At 28.4% G+C, this 16,843-nt stretch overlaps 1 protein-coding gene across 1 annotated transcript; it reads left to right on the top strand.

The window, feature by feature from the left end:
* The first annotated feature begins 1,602 nt into the window (after positions 1-1,602).
* Positions 1,603-6,405, top strand: LOC7457589 (uncharacterized). The gene is made up of 12 exons (XM_052447284.1): positions 1,603-1,908; positions 2,267-2,365; positions 2,475-2,699; positions 2,796-2,878; positions 2,986-3,086; positions 3,425-3,548; positions 3,640-3,794; positions 4,407-4,543; positions 4,628-4,798; positions 5,014-5,238; positions 5,597-5,830; positions 5,964-6,405. The coding sequence occupies exons 1-12, from the start codon at positions 1,720-1,722 to the stop codon at positions 6,096-6,098; spliced, it is 1,878 nt and encodes a 625-aa protein (XP_052303244.1). The 5' UTR covers positions 1,603-1,719; the 3' UTR covers positions 6,099-6,405.
* Positions 6,406-16,843: the final 10,438 nt, after the last annotated feature.

The raw sequence follows: 16,843 nt of genomic DNA, 5'->3' as shown, positions 1-16,843 counted from the left end.
TTGTAGGGTCGGGCGGTTAACTTGAGTTAACACAATTTTTTATATATAATTTTTTTTTAAATCTTGTCCTTTAATATTTGATTGTTTGATAATTAAATTTCATTACTTTATTCAACTTGTTTTTAAATTGGCTACCTCTCGATATCATAACTAAGTTACAAATTTGGCATGCTAACCCGAGTGGACTCGGGTTTTTTTTTTATATAATTTCTAGTTATATTTTTTTTTAGTTTTGTCATTTAATATTTTTTTATAGAAATTAAGGTTTGATTTATTTATTTATTTATTTATTTTGCTTCTTATAAGATTATTATATTCTTTTTTTTTATCATGTAAGATTACGGAGATCTTTTAAAAATATATGAAGATGTTTTTTTGTAGTGTTGGTGGTTGTTATTGCTTAGCATATTTTTTTTTTACATTGAAAGAAATTTAGATCGGCTGGCAGTATATAGCGGAACACAATCATATTAATTACATGTACCTTAATGGTTATATAAGTTACAAAGTATACATTGATATTATAAATAATCATCGATCATTGATATTATAAATAAAACTTGTAAGTCACAGTCGCTAATTTATGGAGTTATTACAAGCACTAGTGACCCAAGAATAATCTTCGTATTACATTATCTTTTAGTCACGTATCTCATCTTGATCAAACTATTTTTTTAACATCAATATCATCAAATTGATGTCATCTCAATTCACTTGTATTTGTAATAATATTTTTCAAGCTTGTACTAAAAAAATGTAAAATAAAGAAATTTCTCATGCATTTATATATTAAATTAAATATAATAATCTGACAATTTAGACCGTCAAGTTGATTTCAATAGTAAAAATTAATGAGAATATTTGGTCCACGCATCACTCTTCCACTCTACCATTCCTCAAAATTTCTAAAGGAAAAGGATTTAAAAAATAAAATTTATTAGTATAAAATTTTTCTGCCGGCCGATAAAAGCAACCATGTTACTTGGCCAAGTTAAAAATTAAATATAGTTATTAAATTCGGTTTTTTATAAGTTAATTTAAAATTTATCTTGAATCTTTAAATTGTTTTTTAATTAACCTTTAGATGATTCAGTGAAATAATTTTATTAAACTTTATTTAAGTTGAGTCAAATTAAAATAAAATAATTAAAAAAATTTAAACAATACTATTTTTAAAATTGAATTGACCAGCGAGGATAGTGATGATTTGACAATTTAGACTGACAAATTGATTTCAATAGTGAAAATTGATGAGAAGTGTTGGTCCATGCATTACTCTTCCTTCCACTACCAAGTCGTTCCTCAAATATTCTGAAGGAAAAGGATTTAAAAAAGAAAAACAAAATTTACTAGCACAATTTTTTTTTTTTGCCGGCCAAGAAAAGCAACCGTGATCCGTGGCTAAAGTCATCATTTATTTTTTGGTGTAAAGTTTTTTTTTTAAATGATTTTTTTAAAAAAAATTAATTCTTTATATGTTTTTTTTATATTTTTTAACGTTTTTATTTTAAAAATATTGTTTTAATATATCTTTTAAAAAAAATACTTTGAAAACAACCGATTGACTTGTCGTTTCATTTGTCCCCGGAAACTCAATTATCTATGCTCTGTCAACGTTCGATGCTGGCGTTGAGAATCTCATGCTCCTGTATTATGCAGAACCAGAACTCGAAAAGAGTGAGCTGAGATACTAGCTTTGAACGACAAACGTGGCAGCTAATGGAACTCGACGGTTGTCCTTCCCCTTCCACTGGGTTGCAACGTTTCTGCTTTTTTTTTGTACTCTTCTGTTTTCTTTTTGAAGCTCGATCCGCGTGCTTGTCTCAGACCCATGAAGATCCCACCTTCAACCCGCCATTTCTAACACTACACAACCGTTTTCTTGCAGAAAGTAACGACATGATCATGGTAAAGATCCCACCTTCTCTCACTGCATACACAAGTTCAAGAAATTAACATAATTATATGTTCATGTCATCAATACTGGTCAACGATTAGAAATTTTGGTGATCTCTTCTGGTTCCAATTATCTTTTTTTGTAGAAATGATATTTGCTTTTCTATAACAATTGTAAAAACAGGTGAGACCATTTAAAAAAATGCGGGAAGTTTTAGTGATAAAGTTTTGGTCCAGCCCTGTAATTGTTAAGTTCAGGTAATTAAGATCCATTAATCAACATAAGCATGACAGTCTATGAATGTGGTCGATTTTGTATATACATGTACGGTGCTATGTGTAATGGATTCTAGATATGTTGTTTCATCAGGACAGTAAGAACAACAGATGTTCAGAGAAGATTAATAAAGGTTCACAACTTAGAGAGGCATTTAAAATGCTTGATGCCAACTTCTTCGATGATACTAAGGTGATTGTGAGAATAGACCTTTTAATTAGAGTGTGTGTTTTGTTTTGTTACTGAAAATAACCCTTGTGTTGACCATTAAATTTTGGATGAAATTACTCTACTCATTCAGGTGTTGGACATTGCGAGGGAAGCAAAAGAGCTTAATTTACCAATTTTTGCAGCTAACAGGGAATTAGTGGCTTCTGAGAATGGAGGGTTGCATAACCCATCTTGTTTGATTTTTAACCCTGAGTGGACAAATGAGCAAGTGGAAAATGCAAGCAACAGGTTCAGTTATCCAACCCTCTCTGGCATTCAGAAGCCGAAAACTGAAGAAGATATTGCCTTTATGAGTGTAAGTGAAAGCTGCTACATAAATGAATTTGCCTTATTTATTGGCTGTGGTTTTTTTTTTCGTAGTTCATTTGTGAATTTGGTTGGTCTTTGTCAGATACTTGAATTAGGGGAACTGATTAGGACAAAGCAGATTACATCTCTGGAGCTTGTACAAATTTTTCTACAGAGATTAAAGAGGTAAAACAAGAGAAAGATTACTAGTGTTGTTCTTTCACCATTCTATTTTTCAGGGTTTTTTTCTCATTTTTGTGTGTAGTAATGGCAGATTGCTTGCACAATACCAGGTACAATCCTGTTCTGGAATCAGTGATCACTTATACTGATGAATTGGCTTATAAACAAGCAAAAGAAGCTGATGAATTGCTTGCCAAAGGAGTGTATTTGGGTACCTACTTTATATATTCACTGTTATTATAATCTGAGCATAGTCATTCTCCCTCCAGAGCAGGTGTACTGATATTTTCCATGTTATGGATCCACTAGTAAGCTAATGCCATTGACGTAGAAATGAAAAGTCCAGGTTTTTGGGCACAATATTCACATATCATAGTTTAATATGCATAGATGTTGCTTAGTTAGCCTCTTTGATTCGTAATGATAGATGAGCCAGTCCACTTTTTTTCTTATTTTCTCATGCATCTCTAGTCTTTTGACTAGATTCTTTGTTCTTGTCAATCAGTTTTTTTTTATTTCCATGGTTAAAATTTCCGTTCCATCTTATAGGACCTCTCCATGGGATTCCTTATGGGTTAAAAGATATTATTGTCGTGCCTGGATACAAGACAACATGGGGTTCTGGAAGTTTCAAAGATCAAGTTCATAATATTGAAGCTTGGGTTTACAAGAGGTAGTAAACAAATATGAAAACATCTCTTTTGCAATTCGAATGTAAATGATGTTTCATTTAGTTAATTTGATTTGTGCTATGCTTGATACAGGTTGAAGTCTGCAGGGGCAGTTCTAGTTGCTAAGCTTGTCTCTGGATCGCTTGCGTATGATGATATCTGGTTTGGGGGTAGGACAAGAAACCCTTGGAACATCGAGGAATTTTCAACTGGCTCGTCAGCTGGGCCCGCTGCCAGCACCTCAGCTGGTATTCTTCTGATCTCACACTGTTTTCGATGTCCACCCATGTGCTATCCTTTTCATATGGTGATTGTTAAACTTAGAGTTTGTCTGGCATGACTTTTGAATTATGACTTTTGATTTTGAGTAATAATTTGAAAGTAGTTTTTCATAGATAACTTATGATAAAAATGAGTTAAAATAACTGCAAGTAGAAACATGTTTGATTAGAATGACTCAAAACAAACTTTTTGAAAAAGGAATGTAGTATAAGTTATAATTCATAAGTTAAAAGTTAAAAATTCCAACTTTTGATTAAATTAAATTTTTGACTTGATTTTGTAACAAACTTTTGATTTAAGTCAAAAGTTTATAACCAAGTATACTTACAGTTTTTCTGAGTAAAAAGAAAAAAAAAACTTTAATCAATTTGCAAAACCCATATTAAATATAACCATATTCAACATCTCTTGAATAGTATGAGGTAGTGATGAAGACATCAAAGAACATCCGATGCAAATTTTTCCTGCAACAAGAAAACAATTTTTTTTTTAAAAAAAAAAAAAGTTTTCCTGATATATAGAAGACATATTTTTTTCATACTCATTTTCCATTTAATAAAGGAGGCATTCTTGAACAGGGATGGTTCCATTTGCAATCGGTTCAGAAACTGCTGGCTCAATTACATACCCTGCAGCTCGTTGTGGCGTGACAGCGTTGCGTCCAACTTTTGGTACGGTCGGTCGAACTGGTGTGATGAGCATAGCAGAAAGCTTGGTAACAACAGTTGTTTCACATGATTTCTGTTTTTTATAGTAACGCACTGCCTGTGGAATCTAGTATCTCACATTGCTTTTACAGGATAAGCTGGGACCTTTCTGCAGAAGTGCTGAAGATTGTACAGTTGTTCTGGACACCATTCGAGGGAAGGACCCTGATGATCCCTCATCAAGATATATTCCCCTTGATGATCCATTTTCTGTTGACATTAAAAGGCTTACAGTTGGGTACACGGATGATGCTGAAATGGAGGTTAGTGCACCTATTTCTTTATCATATATCACACAACTGAATCCTGAGGTTGCATACAAGAAAAAGGAAAGTAAAAAAACAGGCAACACCTGCCATAAGCAGTTCATGTGATTCTTACAAAATCAGATCCTTTCTGCTGAATTTATTGACTGTAAAGACTGAGACTGAGTTATTTTAGATCATAAATATGAACTTCTTTGAGATGGTGATGCCAGGTTGTTAATGTTCTCAAATCAAAGGGTGTTAATACGGTTCCTTTTAAATTGAACTACACCGTCAACTCTGTTCAAGGTATCTTAAATTTTACCATGGACGTAGAGATGTTGGCTCATTTTGATGAGTGGCAACGCACCAGGCAAGATGACCTTTATGAAGCTCAAGATCAATGGCCCACTGAATTGCGTCGTGCACGCGTAATTCCAGCAGTTGATTATGTGCAGGTCTGTTATCTACTACTCTACCATCATATGATTTAAAAGGTGTTAATTTTTTCTCTTTGATATGTTAAACCTGGAAATCTGGTCATTTCTAATAAGTAGAGAGCAAAGGGTGCTAGAGAATTTACTGTGATTCTATAAAAGGTTGGTCCATAGCATGACAAATCATATGGGTGTCGTGCAGTCTTTTCTTGCGAATTTGGCAAGTTCTGCAATGTATTAGAAGTAGCAGCACGGGCCAATAACAGTCGTTATGAGCAATTCTGAGAACTTTGTTCAATCTAGAGAAAGTCGGCAAAAATTAACCTGTTACTTATTTTGAGATATGCAATATATTCAGATTTAGATTATTTTTCCACAGGCACAAAGGGCTCGGCGAAAATTAATTCAGGAAGTGAAAAAAAGTTTCACTGTCGATGCATTCATTGGTAATGCAACTGACTGGGAGAGAGTTTGCTTGGGAAATCTTGTTGGTTTCCCAGTAATTGTTGTTCCAACTGGCTTTAGAAACATATCCAATCCACCTTCAGAGGGTACTCAAAGAAGAACCACCATCACCACCGGTATCTATGCTCGTCCTAACCATGATCACATTGTAAGATCCTTGATTGTATTGCACATTTACAACTTTTTGGTGATCGAAAGTTGCATCATTAGAATTACTGCTGTAAAGATCTGACTGTTTTTAATTGACAATTAATTATTTGTTTCTGTTTTCGCATGTGCAGGCTCTAGCATTAGCAATGGCTTACCAATCAGTCACTTGTCACCATAAGCAGCGCCCACCCATCGATAATCTTGGGCCAGGCGACATAATGCCATATCCACCAACAAGTATCCCTCACAGAAGGCTGCATCTATGAAAGTTCCTGAATCCATAGCTTTGGGATCCTAACATTATTGTTTAATGGTAATTTTAATGAGAGGGCCATGAAACTACAGTAGATGAAGTGGAAAGGTTTGGCAGCTCAAATATTTCACCAAGAAAAGGAAAGGTGATACAAGTACTTAGACATTGCTTCTTTTTTCTGTTTTAATTGCATCCCTTTTTGGAGATTGCGTGTAAAGAAGACCGGCAAAGTAACCTTTTAGAACCCTTTTTGTCCAAATTGGAAATGGTTCAACATTAGTCATTGAAGTACCAGGTGGTTCCTTTTTGTCCATGAAAAACTATACAGCAGCAAACAGAATTCTATAAACAAGCAGCAGCTTGTGACTAAGACCCGTCTGGCTATGCTTGCAAAAATTTGATTTATTTTTTCAATTTTTTTTGTGTTTTTTTATTGTTTTAATTTTTAAAATAATATTTTAAAAAAATATTTTTTTTAATGTATTTTCAAGCGAAAAACACTTTAAAAATTATTATTAAAATTATGTTTTGGAATAAAGAAAAAGATGCTTCTAGATTTCTATGTGAAATGGACTATTCCATGGCAATAATCTTCTTGTTGGCCTGCTCAGCTCAATAAATTTGCTTCTTGACCTGTTCCTTTCTATTTTGATGTTCAGAAGTGCTTTCTTTGAAGATTTTGGCTTTATTGACATTGTTACTATCATAAGAAATTATTTCTTACTAAAAACAATAATGGATTTCTAAACCAGTCTTCTTATAGCTGAGAGCAAGAATATCCTGCTTCCTTTGAGTCAAAACTAAAGAAAATTAGAAGGAAAAAAAAACGATTTATGTTGGATAGCAAAGAGAGATAGCAATTATACTTAAAGAGCACAATAATATAAACACAAATACTTAATAGCTTAAACACATCGCTGATTGGTATTAATTTACGTGGGGTTAGATTTTAGAATTAACGTTTGCTAGCTAACATAATTATCAAGTGATCTTACCGATTAGCCTCCCTCTTTAAAGCAAATCCGGCAAAAAAAAAATTGACGTTTTGATTATAAAAATAAAATTGAAAAAAAGGAAAGAGTAGTGCATTCTCGCCGCAAGTAGTAGGACAGTAATTCCTCCTTGATGAAAAAAAAAATCTAATAAATATTTCTGTTAATGGGACTTATACATGTATTAAAATAATTTTATTTTTGTTTTTAATATTAGCATATTAAAATAATTTAAAAATATTAAATAAAAAAATTAAATTTTTAACAAATAGTATTTTAACCTCCCTAAACTCCCTCTAATTCCACCATGCACTCACAATACAGTACGTGGGGTTTTTTTAAAATAAAACCAATTAATCTCGAACCTATAAATTCATTCTTGGCTGAGTTCAAAATCTATTAATTTTTTAATTTTATCTCCAAATGTTTCAAAAAATTCTCAAGCAAATCCTTTTGTTAATTTTCATCACCATTTTATTTTAGATTTTCAAACCATTTTCGTTTTAGTAAATATTGAGAATATTAGGGCTCATTAGTAAACTAAAGAGAACTATTGTCGTTTTAGTAAATATGCATATCAAACTGAAAATGTTAGGGCTCATTTTCTTTCTTTTGTTTTAAGTTTTCTTTAAATTGAGATTGTTTTGTTGCTTACTTAAACTACCAAAGGAAATTGATAAATTGACGTAACTCTCCGTGTAAGAAATATTATAGACTTAAATTAATAAAATTCATAGATTTAAGATTCAAGTGAGAAGAAATAGTAAATTGGAGGCTAAATTGAGATTTTTTATTTTTATTTTATGAAAGCCAATGGGAATGGCAACCACTTTTCATGCTTAGTGTGAGTCATGGGACAAAAGATGGCTCACGGATTTTCTTTTCTTTCGAAGGAGGCAGGTTGCAGGAACTACATCTTGTATTTTACTAGACGAGGAAAATCGTGAAACAGTTTCTCGAATGAATCAAAAGTCCTTTTCACCAACCATTAGTATGCAACAATTTAGGTAGTGTTTTTTACTATGTTAAGTTTTTTTATTTAAAAATATATTAAAATAATTTTATTTTTATTTTTATTTTTAAAATTTTTATTTTTGATATTAGCAAGTCAAAATATTAAAAAAATATTTTATAATAATAAAAAATATTTTTTTTTAAATATAGTTATGCTGCAATAACAAGTATTAGAAAACACTAACCCGTCACCATTCACTTGTCATTTTTCTATAATAGTTTAGGGCATGTTTGAAATTGTAGTAAAAGTTATGATTTAAAGTGTTTTTTATTTAGAAATATATTAAAATAATATTTTTTTTATTTTTTAAAAATTAATTTTAAGACCCATATATCAAAAAGATCTAAAAATAAAAAAAAATAATTTTTAATAAAAGAAAATTAAAAAATTTTAAAAACATGATTTGCATCCCGCCGCTTTGAAATGGTATAGTGTTTGAGATAAAAATATGGTGAGATATGATTGTATTTTTAATGTATAATTCATTTAGTGTACACAAAGCTTGTTTTTTGTACGGGTTCGTAAAAAAACAAATCACACTTCTATTCTAGACACGCTAACTATTATAGTTAAAAAAAAAAAAATACCACTTGCCGCACATTGTAATCAACGACAATGGCCACTAGTATGAGTGCGTGCCCATTCCCAACAAGCCCACTTGGCCTCTTCTGTCGACACCTGAAAAGAAATTTCCCCTCAACAATTTAGACAACGTTTGGGTTAAGTTGATATTTTCAATAATAATTTAAATATGAAAAGTTTGACCTGACAGTTAAAAACATTTACTCCCTTTTTTCTTATTTATAGATTACAGCATTGCGATTAACACCAGAAAAATTAATTTCCTTGGATATATCGAGTCGATGTGAGGAACGTGCTTTAAAATTATTGAAGAACGAAACTTAGATGGTATTTGGCAAGGCATATGTAAAATAATTTTTAACTTTGAGTTATAATTAAAAAAATTATTGTTTTATGAATAATCTATAATAAAAATAAGTCAAAATGATTTTAAGTTAAGAGTATTTTTTATAATAACGACTGCGATTAAGTTTTTTTAAAAAGTATAATATAAGTTAGAATCCATAAATTAAGATTTGGATTTTAACTTTTGATTACAGCAAAACTTTGACTCGATTTTGTAATAATTTCTTTATTTAAATCAAGAATTATTCTTAATTAAGCATACTTTTTCTTCAATGGTTAAGGAAAAACTTAAATCAATTTATAAAAATCATAGCAAATATAATCTTAATTTTAATTGGTGTATGATATTTTTGAAAATAAATCTCAGTTTTTCTTTTGCTGTGAGTGCATCAAAGAATGAGAATTATCTATGTAATTTTAGATATTAAACGGTAGTCAATGTAATTACATAAATCTCGAGAATAATCAATGAAATAATCAGTTATTTCTTTTAATTTTAAAACCTTTTGAATCCTTATATTTTTTTTATTAACGTGAATGTCCAGGTTAGCTTGCATGTGCCTCGACTAATCTCATAAACCCTGAAGTTAACGATCATGTAAATTTTCAATGCTTCCGAGGTTTATGGGACTCGAATCGGTAATTTTTAGAAAATAAATTCAGAAGTTAAATTATATTTCTCATATTAATCCATGTATTTTATTATTAGTTTGTGACTTGGTTATTTCTTAATTATTATTATTACTGTTGAATTCTCCTTCATTTCTAATCAAGTTTTCCAATCTCGCTAGTTACGAGCAGGATAAAAGTTTATTTAAAAAGGGCAACTCGGACATTTAGAAAAGTACTCCAAGTCAACTCTAGCTAAAGGACTAGCTTATGATTTTCAAAATAAGAAGGACTAGCTTACAAAATCATAGAAAAAAAAGGACTATATTATAACTTACTCCATCGAAATTTATCGCATTATCCTAATGTTCTGGCAAAAAGGACACCGAAGACAGGATACCAGTACCGTGCACGTGTTAAATATGTACATGCTAACCCGTGCTATCACTCGCTGCTGTCAGGAGGAGAAGAGAGATAGCATCAACCCCTACTGGTAACAATTTCGTCAGAAAACAGAATCAAATTCATCTGCTTTTCCTTTCACTATGATCAACTCATCCGTCATCACAGTGAGTCCCAACAGTGTCTGTTTTTTTTTTACCGCAAATAGTACAGATTGAAAAGTGTAAGAGTTAAAGACTGTCTCTTTCACGTTTCGCCTTTGCTTTTGTGGTAATTACTGTGAATTAGGTGCGTCAGAGCATGGTTGTCATACTGGTCTGGAGCCTGATATGGTCTCGGACTTGGGTCATTTGGTTATCCAGTCAACTTACTGGTCACGGGTCAACCCGGTCTCTTTTCCTTGTTTAAAAACAATGTAGTTTCCGTTTTTCATAAAAGAAATTTATGGTTTTGACCCGGTCGTTTTTTAGTGGATTTGACTATATTAACCTTTTAGGTCATCTATGTTTGCTCAACTCAATTTATTAGGTAATTTAAATTTAACAAAATCAATGTTAAAAACAATTTGAAATAAAACTTTACTTGGATTAGATTGTGGGTTAGGTGTTTGAGAGTAGACCAGCTGTTACTTTTTAAAATATTTTTTTACTCGAAAATACATTAAATTAATATTTTTTTTATTTTAAAAAAAATATTTTTTATATTAGTATATCAAAACGATTCAAAAATATAAAAATAAAATTTACAGAGCCTCGTTTGAAACGCAATACAAAGCGAAGGCTAGGGTCTGTTTGAGATTTTGGTAGCAGCTATGGTTTAAAGTGTTTTTCGCTTAGAAATACATCAAGATGATGTTTTTTCATTTTTTAAAAATTATTTTTGATATTAGCATATCAAAATAATCAAAAAGCACTAAAAAAATTCCTTTTTTTTTGGGAACACGGGTTGGACCACGTGCCCAAACATGCTCTAAGTTTAGTGGGTTCGATAAATATGTGTAAAAACGTGTCAGCAGTTGAACAAAAAAAAATGCCTGTGGGCATAAATAGTTAATGCCCACTTTTCTTGACAAAATATATTTAAGTTGGTTTTGATGACAATATTTTTGTAAGGGGTATATTTTGACCGAGTTATTTTGCTCCTGATCTCTGTTAGACTATCGGTGATTTGTGAAAAGAAAAGGACTATTAGTGATTAAACGGAAATATAATAACTTAATTGTTCACTGATAAAGACCCTTTTTATAGTCATTAAGAAACAGGGCCTTATTTTAATCACCTTGATGTGGATGGGGAATTGATGATGCATGGTGATCATGTATCCATGCGGAATAAACTAAGCAGGATATACAAATTAGACACGATCAAATTATCTAAGCTTTTTTTCGTTTAATTTCATGTATTCTCAAACCATCTTATATCAAAGTTAAATATGTCATTGATTGACTCCATTCTTACATATTCTTACATTGTTTTTAAAAGTTCAAGTTTTGATGCTAATGTAGAGAGTAAATCTAAACATAATTTGTATTATGTGTGTATTTAACATTAAAATAGCTTTTATTCTTGTAATTTAAAAAAGTAGATTTAATATATATATATATATAAATTATAATTTTTTATTGATCAGGATTTTAAAATAAAGTTTTCAAGGAGACTCGTGCAAAATAGTAATGTGTATTGATTAGCAAAATGCTTTTAAATTTATGATTTGAACAAAATATTATGGTGTATATTAATTAATTAAATAGTTTTAAATTTGTAGTTAGAACAAAACACAAATTACAAATCACGTCACATTATGCCATATAAATAAATAAAATTTAATTGTTTTTGTGATTGTAATTTGAAAATATAGATTTAAACAAAAAAAATGTAAATTATAACTTTTTTCTTAAAAGATCACATATCTTGCTCCCTTTTCTTTTTGTTTTCACCTTCGGAGAAGAAGTTTTTTTTTTTTTTTGTGAAATTAATCATTCCTAGTCAATGAGATTAGAAAAGCGTATCCTATTTGTTTATATACTTTGAGAATTAAATATTAATTTATTAATCAATATTATTAAATTAAAATAAAAAAGTTAATGCAATTGCTTAGCAAACCACTGAGAGAGAATTGTTTTTTGAAAGAAAGATTTTTTTTTTGGACTTGAAAGATCATAGTTGATTTTTGTTTGTCAGGGATTGATCTAGAAAGTTAGAATCTTATGATTGAGTTATAAAACGATTTAAATCTCTTTTGGGTTATGGTGTAACCTATTTTTTTTTTTTATCAAAATTTGAATATTTTTTTGCTTTAAAATAAAAAATTTTAGTATTTTTTAATAGTTTTAATATATTAATATTGATTTAAAAAAAATTAATATTTTTTTAAATTAAAAAAAACATTTTTAAAAACAAACTTTACTTTCCAAAAATATGCCTTTTCTGAATATCAAGAGGTAAAAAAGAGACACGGAAGGTAACTTGTTTTTTTCTCCTTTCGAACTGAATAGATAAAGTTAATTTTATGTTATCCAGTATCAGTCTAGAAAATTGGAATCACGTGATCGAATTAGGAAGTGGTTAACAAATAGCTAATGTCAATTACAATGCATACTGACAAAATTAGATTTACTATCGATAGAATCAAAATCGAGAAGGTTAAGTATTCCTTTCACCATTTTTTTTTTACTTTTTTTATGGATATTATTGAATAACAACGACGTGTTGATGCAATTAATTCTCTTATTAAATCACAAATCCAAAAAATTAAAATCATATGATTGAGTTAGAACGTCATTTACAAACTATTAATATTAATTACAACAACTATATATTAATATAATCATATTATTTACATATAACATACTTACATGTAATATACTTTTAAATTATGACATCACATTATAACATCGATCTTATCTAAATCAATGTAATTAAAATTCTTTTTTATTTATTAAATTTTATATTTTTTATAGTTATTATTAAATAAAAACACAGAATCAATAACTATCCAACTAGAAAACTTCTTAAAAAAAGTTTTTTATCAAAACCGAAACAAGATGATTTTTTTTCCCAAACTTGAATGACTAAAATTATTTGTCTCACATTCAATATCAATCTTAAAAATTAGTATCTCATAATTGAATCATTTTGTAGTTTTAAAACTACTACCATGTATGATAACATACTATATTTATACATAACTTGCATTGATACCATACTATTTACATAACATACGTAAATTGTGACGTCACATGACACATATAAGAATGATTTGATCAAAATCAATGTAGCTCAAACTTTTTTTTATTTAACAAATTCTATATTTTTTTACATCTATTATTAAATAAAAACAGATAATTAATAACTATCAAACTAAAAAACTTCTAAAAAACAGCTCTTTATCAAAACCGAAACAAGATGTTTTTTTTCTCTTAAACTTGAATGACTAAAATTATTTTTCTCGCATCCAATATCGATCTTAAAACAAAATCTCATAATTGAATCATTTCTTAGTTTTAAAACTACTACCATACATTATGATATCATACTATATTTATACATAACATGCATTGATACCATGTTATTTATATATAACATACGTTGAAATTGTGACGTCACATGATAAGATCGATCTAAATCAATGTAACTAAAACCCTTTTTTATTTATTAACTTCTATATTTTTTTATAGTTATTATTAAATAAAAACACAGAATCAATAACTATCCAACTAGAAAACTTCTTAAAAAAAGTTTTTTATCAAAACCGAAACAAGATGATTTTTTTTCCCAAACTTGAATGACTAAAATTATTTGTCTCCCATTCAATATCAATCTTAAAAATTAGTATCTCATAATTGAATCATTTCGTAGTTTTAAAACTACTACCATGTATGATAACATACTATATTTATACATAACTTGCATTGATACCATACTATTTACATAACATACGTAAATTGTGACGTCACATGACACATATAAGAATGATTTGATCAAAATTAATGTAGCTAAAACTTTTTTTTTTTTAACAAATTCTATATTTTTTTACATCTATTATTAAATAAAAACAGAGAATTCATAACTATCAAACTAAAAAACTTCTAAAAAACAGCTATTTATCAAAACCGAAACAAGATGTTTTTTTTCTCTCAAACTTGAATGACTAAAATTATTTTTCTCGCATCCAATATCGATCTTAAAACAAAATCTCATAATTGAATCATTTCTTAGTTTTAAAACTACTACCATACATTATGATATCATACTATATTTATACATAACATGCATTGATACCATGTTATTTATATATAACATACGTTGAAATTGTGACGTCACATGATAAGATCGATCTAAATCAATGTAACTAAAACCCTTTTTTATTTATTAACTTCTATATTTTTTTTATAGTTATTATTAAATAAAAACACATAATGAATAACTATCCACTAGAAAACTTCTAAAAAAAGCTTTTTATCAAAACCGAAACAAGATGTTTTTTTTCTCAAACTTGAATGACTAAAATAACTTGTCTCGCATCCAATATCAATCTTAAAAATTAGTATCTCATAATTGAATCATTTCATAGTTTTAAAACTACTACGATGTATGATAACATACTATATTTATACATAACTTGCATTGATACCATACTATTTACATAACATACATAAATTGTGACGTCACATGACACATATAAGAATGATTTGATCAAAATCAATGTAGCTAAAACTTTTTTTTTATTTAACAAATTCTATATTTTTTTACATGTATTATTAAATAAAAACAGAGAATTGATAACTATCAAACTAAAAAACTTCTAAAAAATAGTTCTTTATCAAAACCGAAACAAGATGTTTGTTTTCTCTCAAACTTGAATGACTAAAATTATTTTTCTCGCATCTAATATCGATCTTAAAAAGAAAAATCTCATAATTGAATCATTTCATAGTTTTAAAACTACTACCATACATTATGATAGCATATTATATTTATACATAACATGCATTGGTATCATATTATTTATATATAACATACATTGAAATTGTAACGTCACATGATAAGATCGATCTAAATCAATGTAACTAAAACCCTTTTTTATTTATTAACTTCTATATTTTTTTTATAGTTATTATTAAATAAAAACACATAATGAATAACTATCAAACTAGAAAACTTATAGAAAAAGCTTTTTATCAAAACCGAAACAAGATGTTTTTTTCTCAAACTTGAATGATTAAAATTATTTGTCTCACATCCAATATCAATCTTAAAAATTAGTATCTCATAATTGAATCATTTCATAGTTTTAAAACTACTACGATGTATGATAACATACTATATTTATACATAACTTGCATTGATACCATACTATTTACATAACATACGTAAATTGTGACGTCACATGACACATATAAGAATGATTTGATCAAAATCAATGTAGCTAAAACTTTTTTTTATTTAACAAATTCTATATTTTTTTACATATATTATTAAATAAAAACAGATAATTCATAACTATCAAACTAAAAAACTTCTAAAAAACAGCTATTTATCAAAACCGAAACAAGATGTTTTTTTCCTCTCAAACTTGAATGACTAAAATTATTTTTCTCGCATCCAATATCGATCTTAAAAAATAAAATATCATAATTGAATCATTTCATAGTTTTAAAACTACTACCATACATTATGATAGCATACTATATTTATACATAACATGCATTGGTATCATATTATTTATATATAACATACATTGAAATTGTAACGTCACATGATAAGATCGATCTAAATCAATGTAACTAAAACCCTTTTTTATTTATTAACTTCTATATTTTTTTTATAGTTATTATTAAATAAAAACACATAATGAATAACTATCCACTAGAAAACTTCTAAAAAAAGCTTTTTATCAAAACCGAAACAAGATGTTTTTTTTCTCAAACTTGAATGACTAAAATAACTTGTCTCGCATCCAATATCAATCTTAAAAATTAGTATCTCATAATTGAATCATTTCATAGTTTTAAAACTACTACGATGTATGATAACATACTATATTTATACATAACTTGCATTGATACCATACTATTTACATAACATACATAAATTGTGACGTCACATGACACATATAAGAATGATTTGATCAAAATCAATGTAGCTAAAACTTTTTTTTTATTTAACAAATTCTATATTTTTTTACATGTATTATTAAATAAAAACAGAGAATTGATAACTATCAAACTAAAAAACTTCTAAAAAATAGTTCTTTATCAAAACCGAAACAAGATGTTTGTTTTCTCTCAAACTTGAATGACTAAAATTATTTTTCTCGCATCTAATATCGATCTTAAAAAGAAAAATCTCATAATTGAATCATTTCATAGTTTTAAAACTACTACCATACATTATGATAGCATATTATATTTATACATAACATGCATTGGTATCATATTATTTATATATAACATACATTGAAATTGTAACGTCACATGATAAGATCGATCTAAATCAATGTAACTAAAACCCTTTTTTATTTATTAACTTCTATATTTTTTTATAGTTATTATTAAATAAAAACACATAATGAATAACTATCAAACTAGAAAACTTCTAAAAAAAGCTTTTTATCAAAACCAAAACAAGATGTTTTTTTCTCAAACTTGAATGATTAAAATTATTTGTCTCACATCCAATATCAATCTTAAAAATTAGTATCTCATAATTGAATCATTTCATAGTTTTAAAACTACTACGATGTATGATAACATACTATATTTATACATAACTTGCATTGATACCATACTATTTACATAACATACGTAAATTG

Source organism: Populus trichocarpa, chromosome 15 (genome assembly GCF_000002775.5).
Source record: "Populus trichocarpa isolate Nisqually-1 chromosome 15, P.trichocarpa_v4.1, whole genome shotgun sequence".
Taxonomy (NCBI): Eukaryota; Viridiplantae; Streptophyta; class Magnoliopsida; order Malpighiales; family Salicaceae; genus Populus; species Populus trichocarpa.
This window is presented reverse-complemented; position numbering and strand designations above follow the sequence as displayed.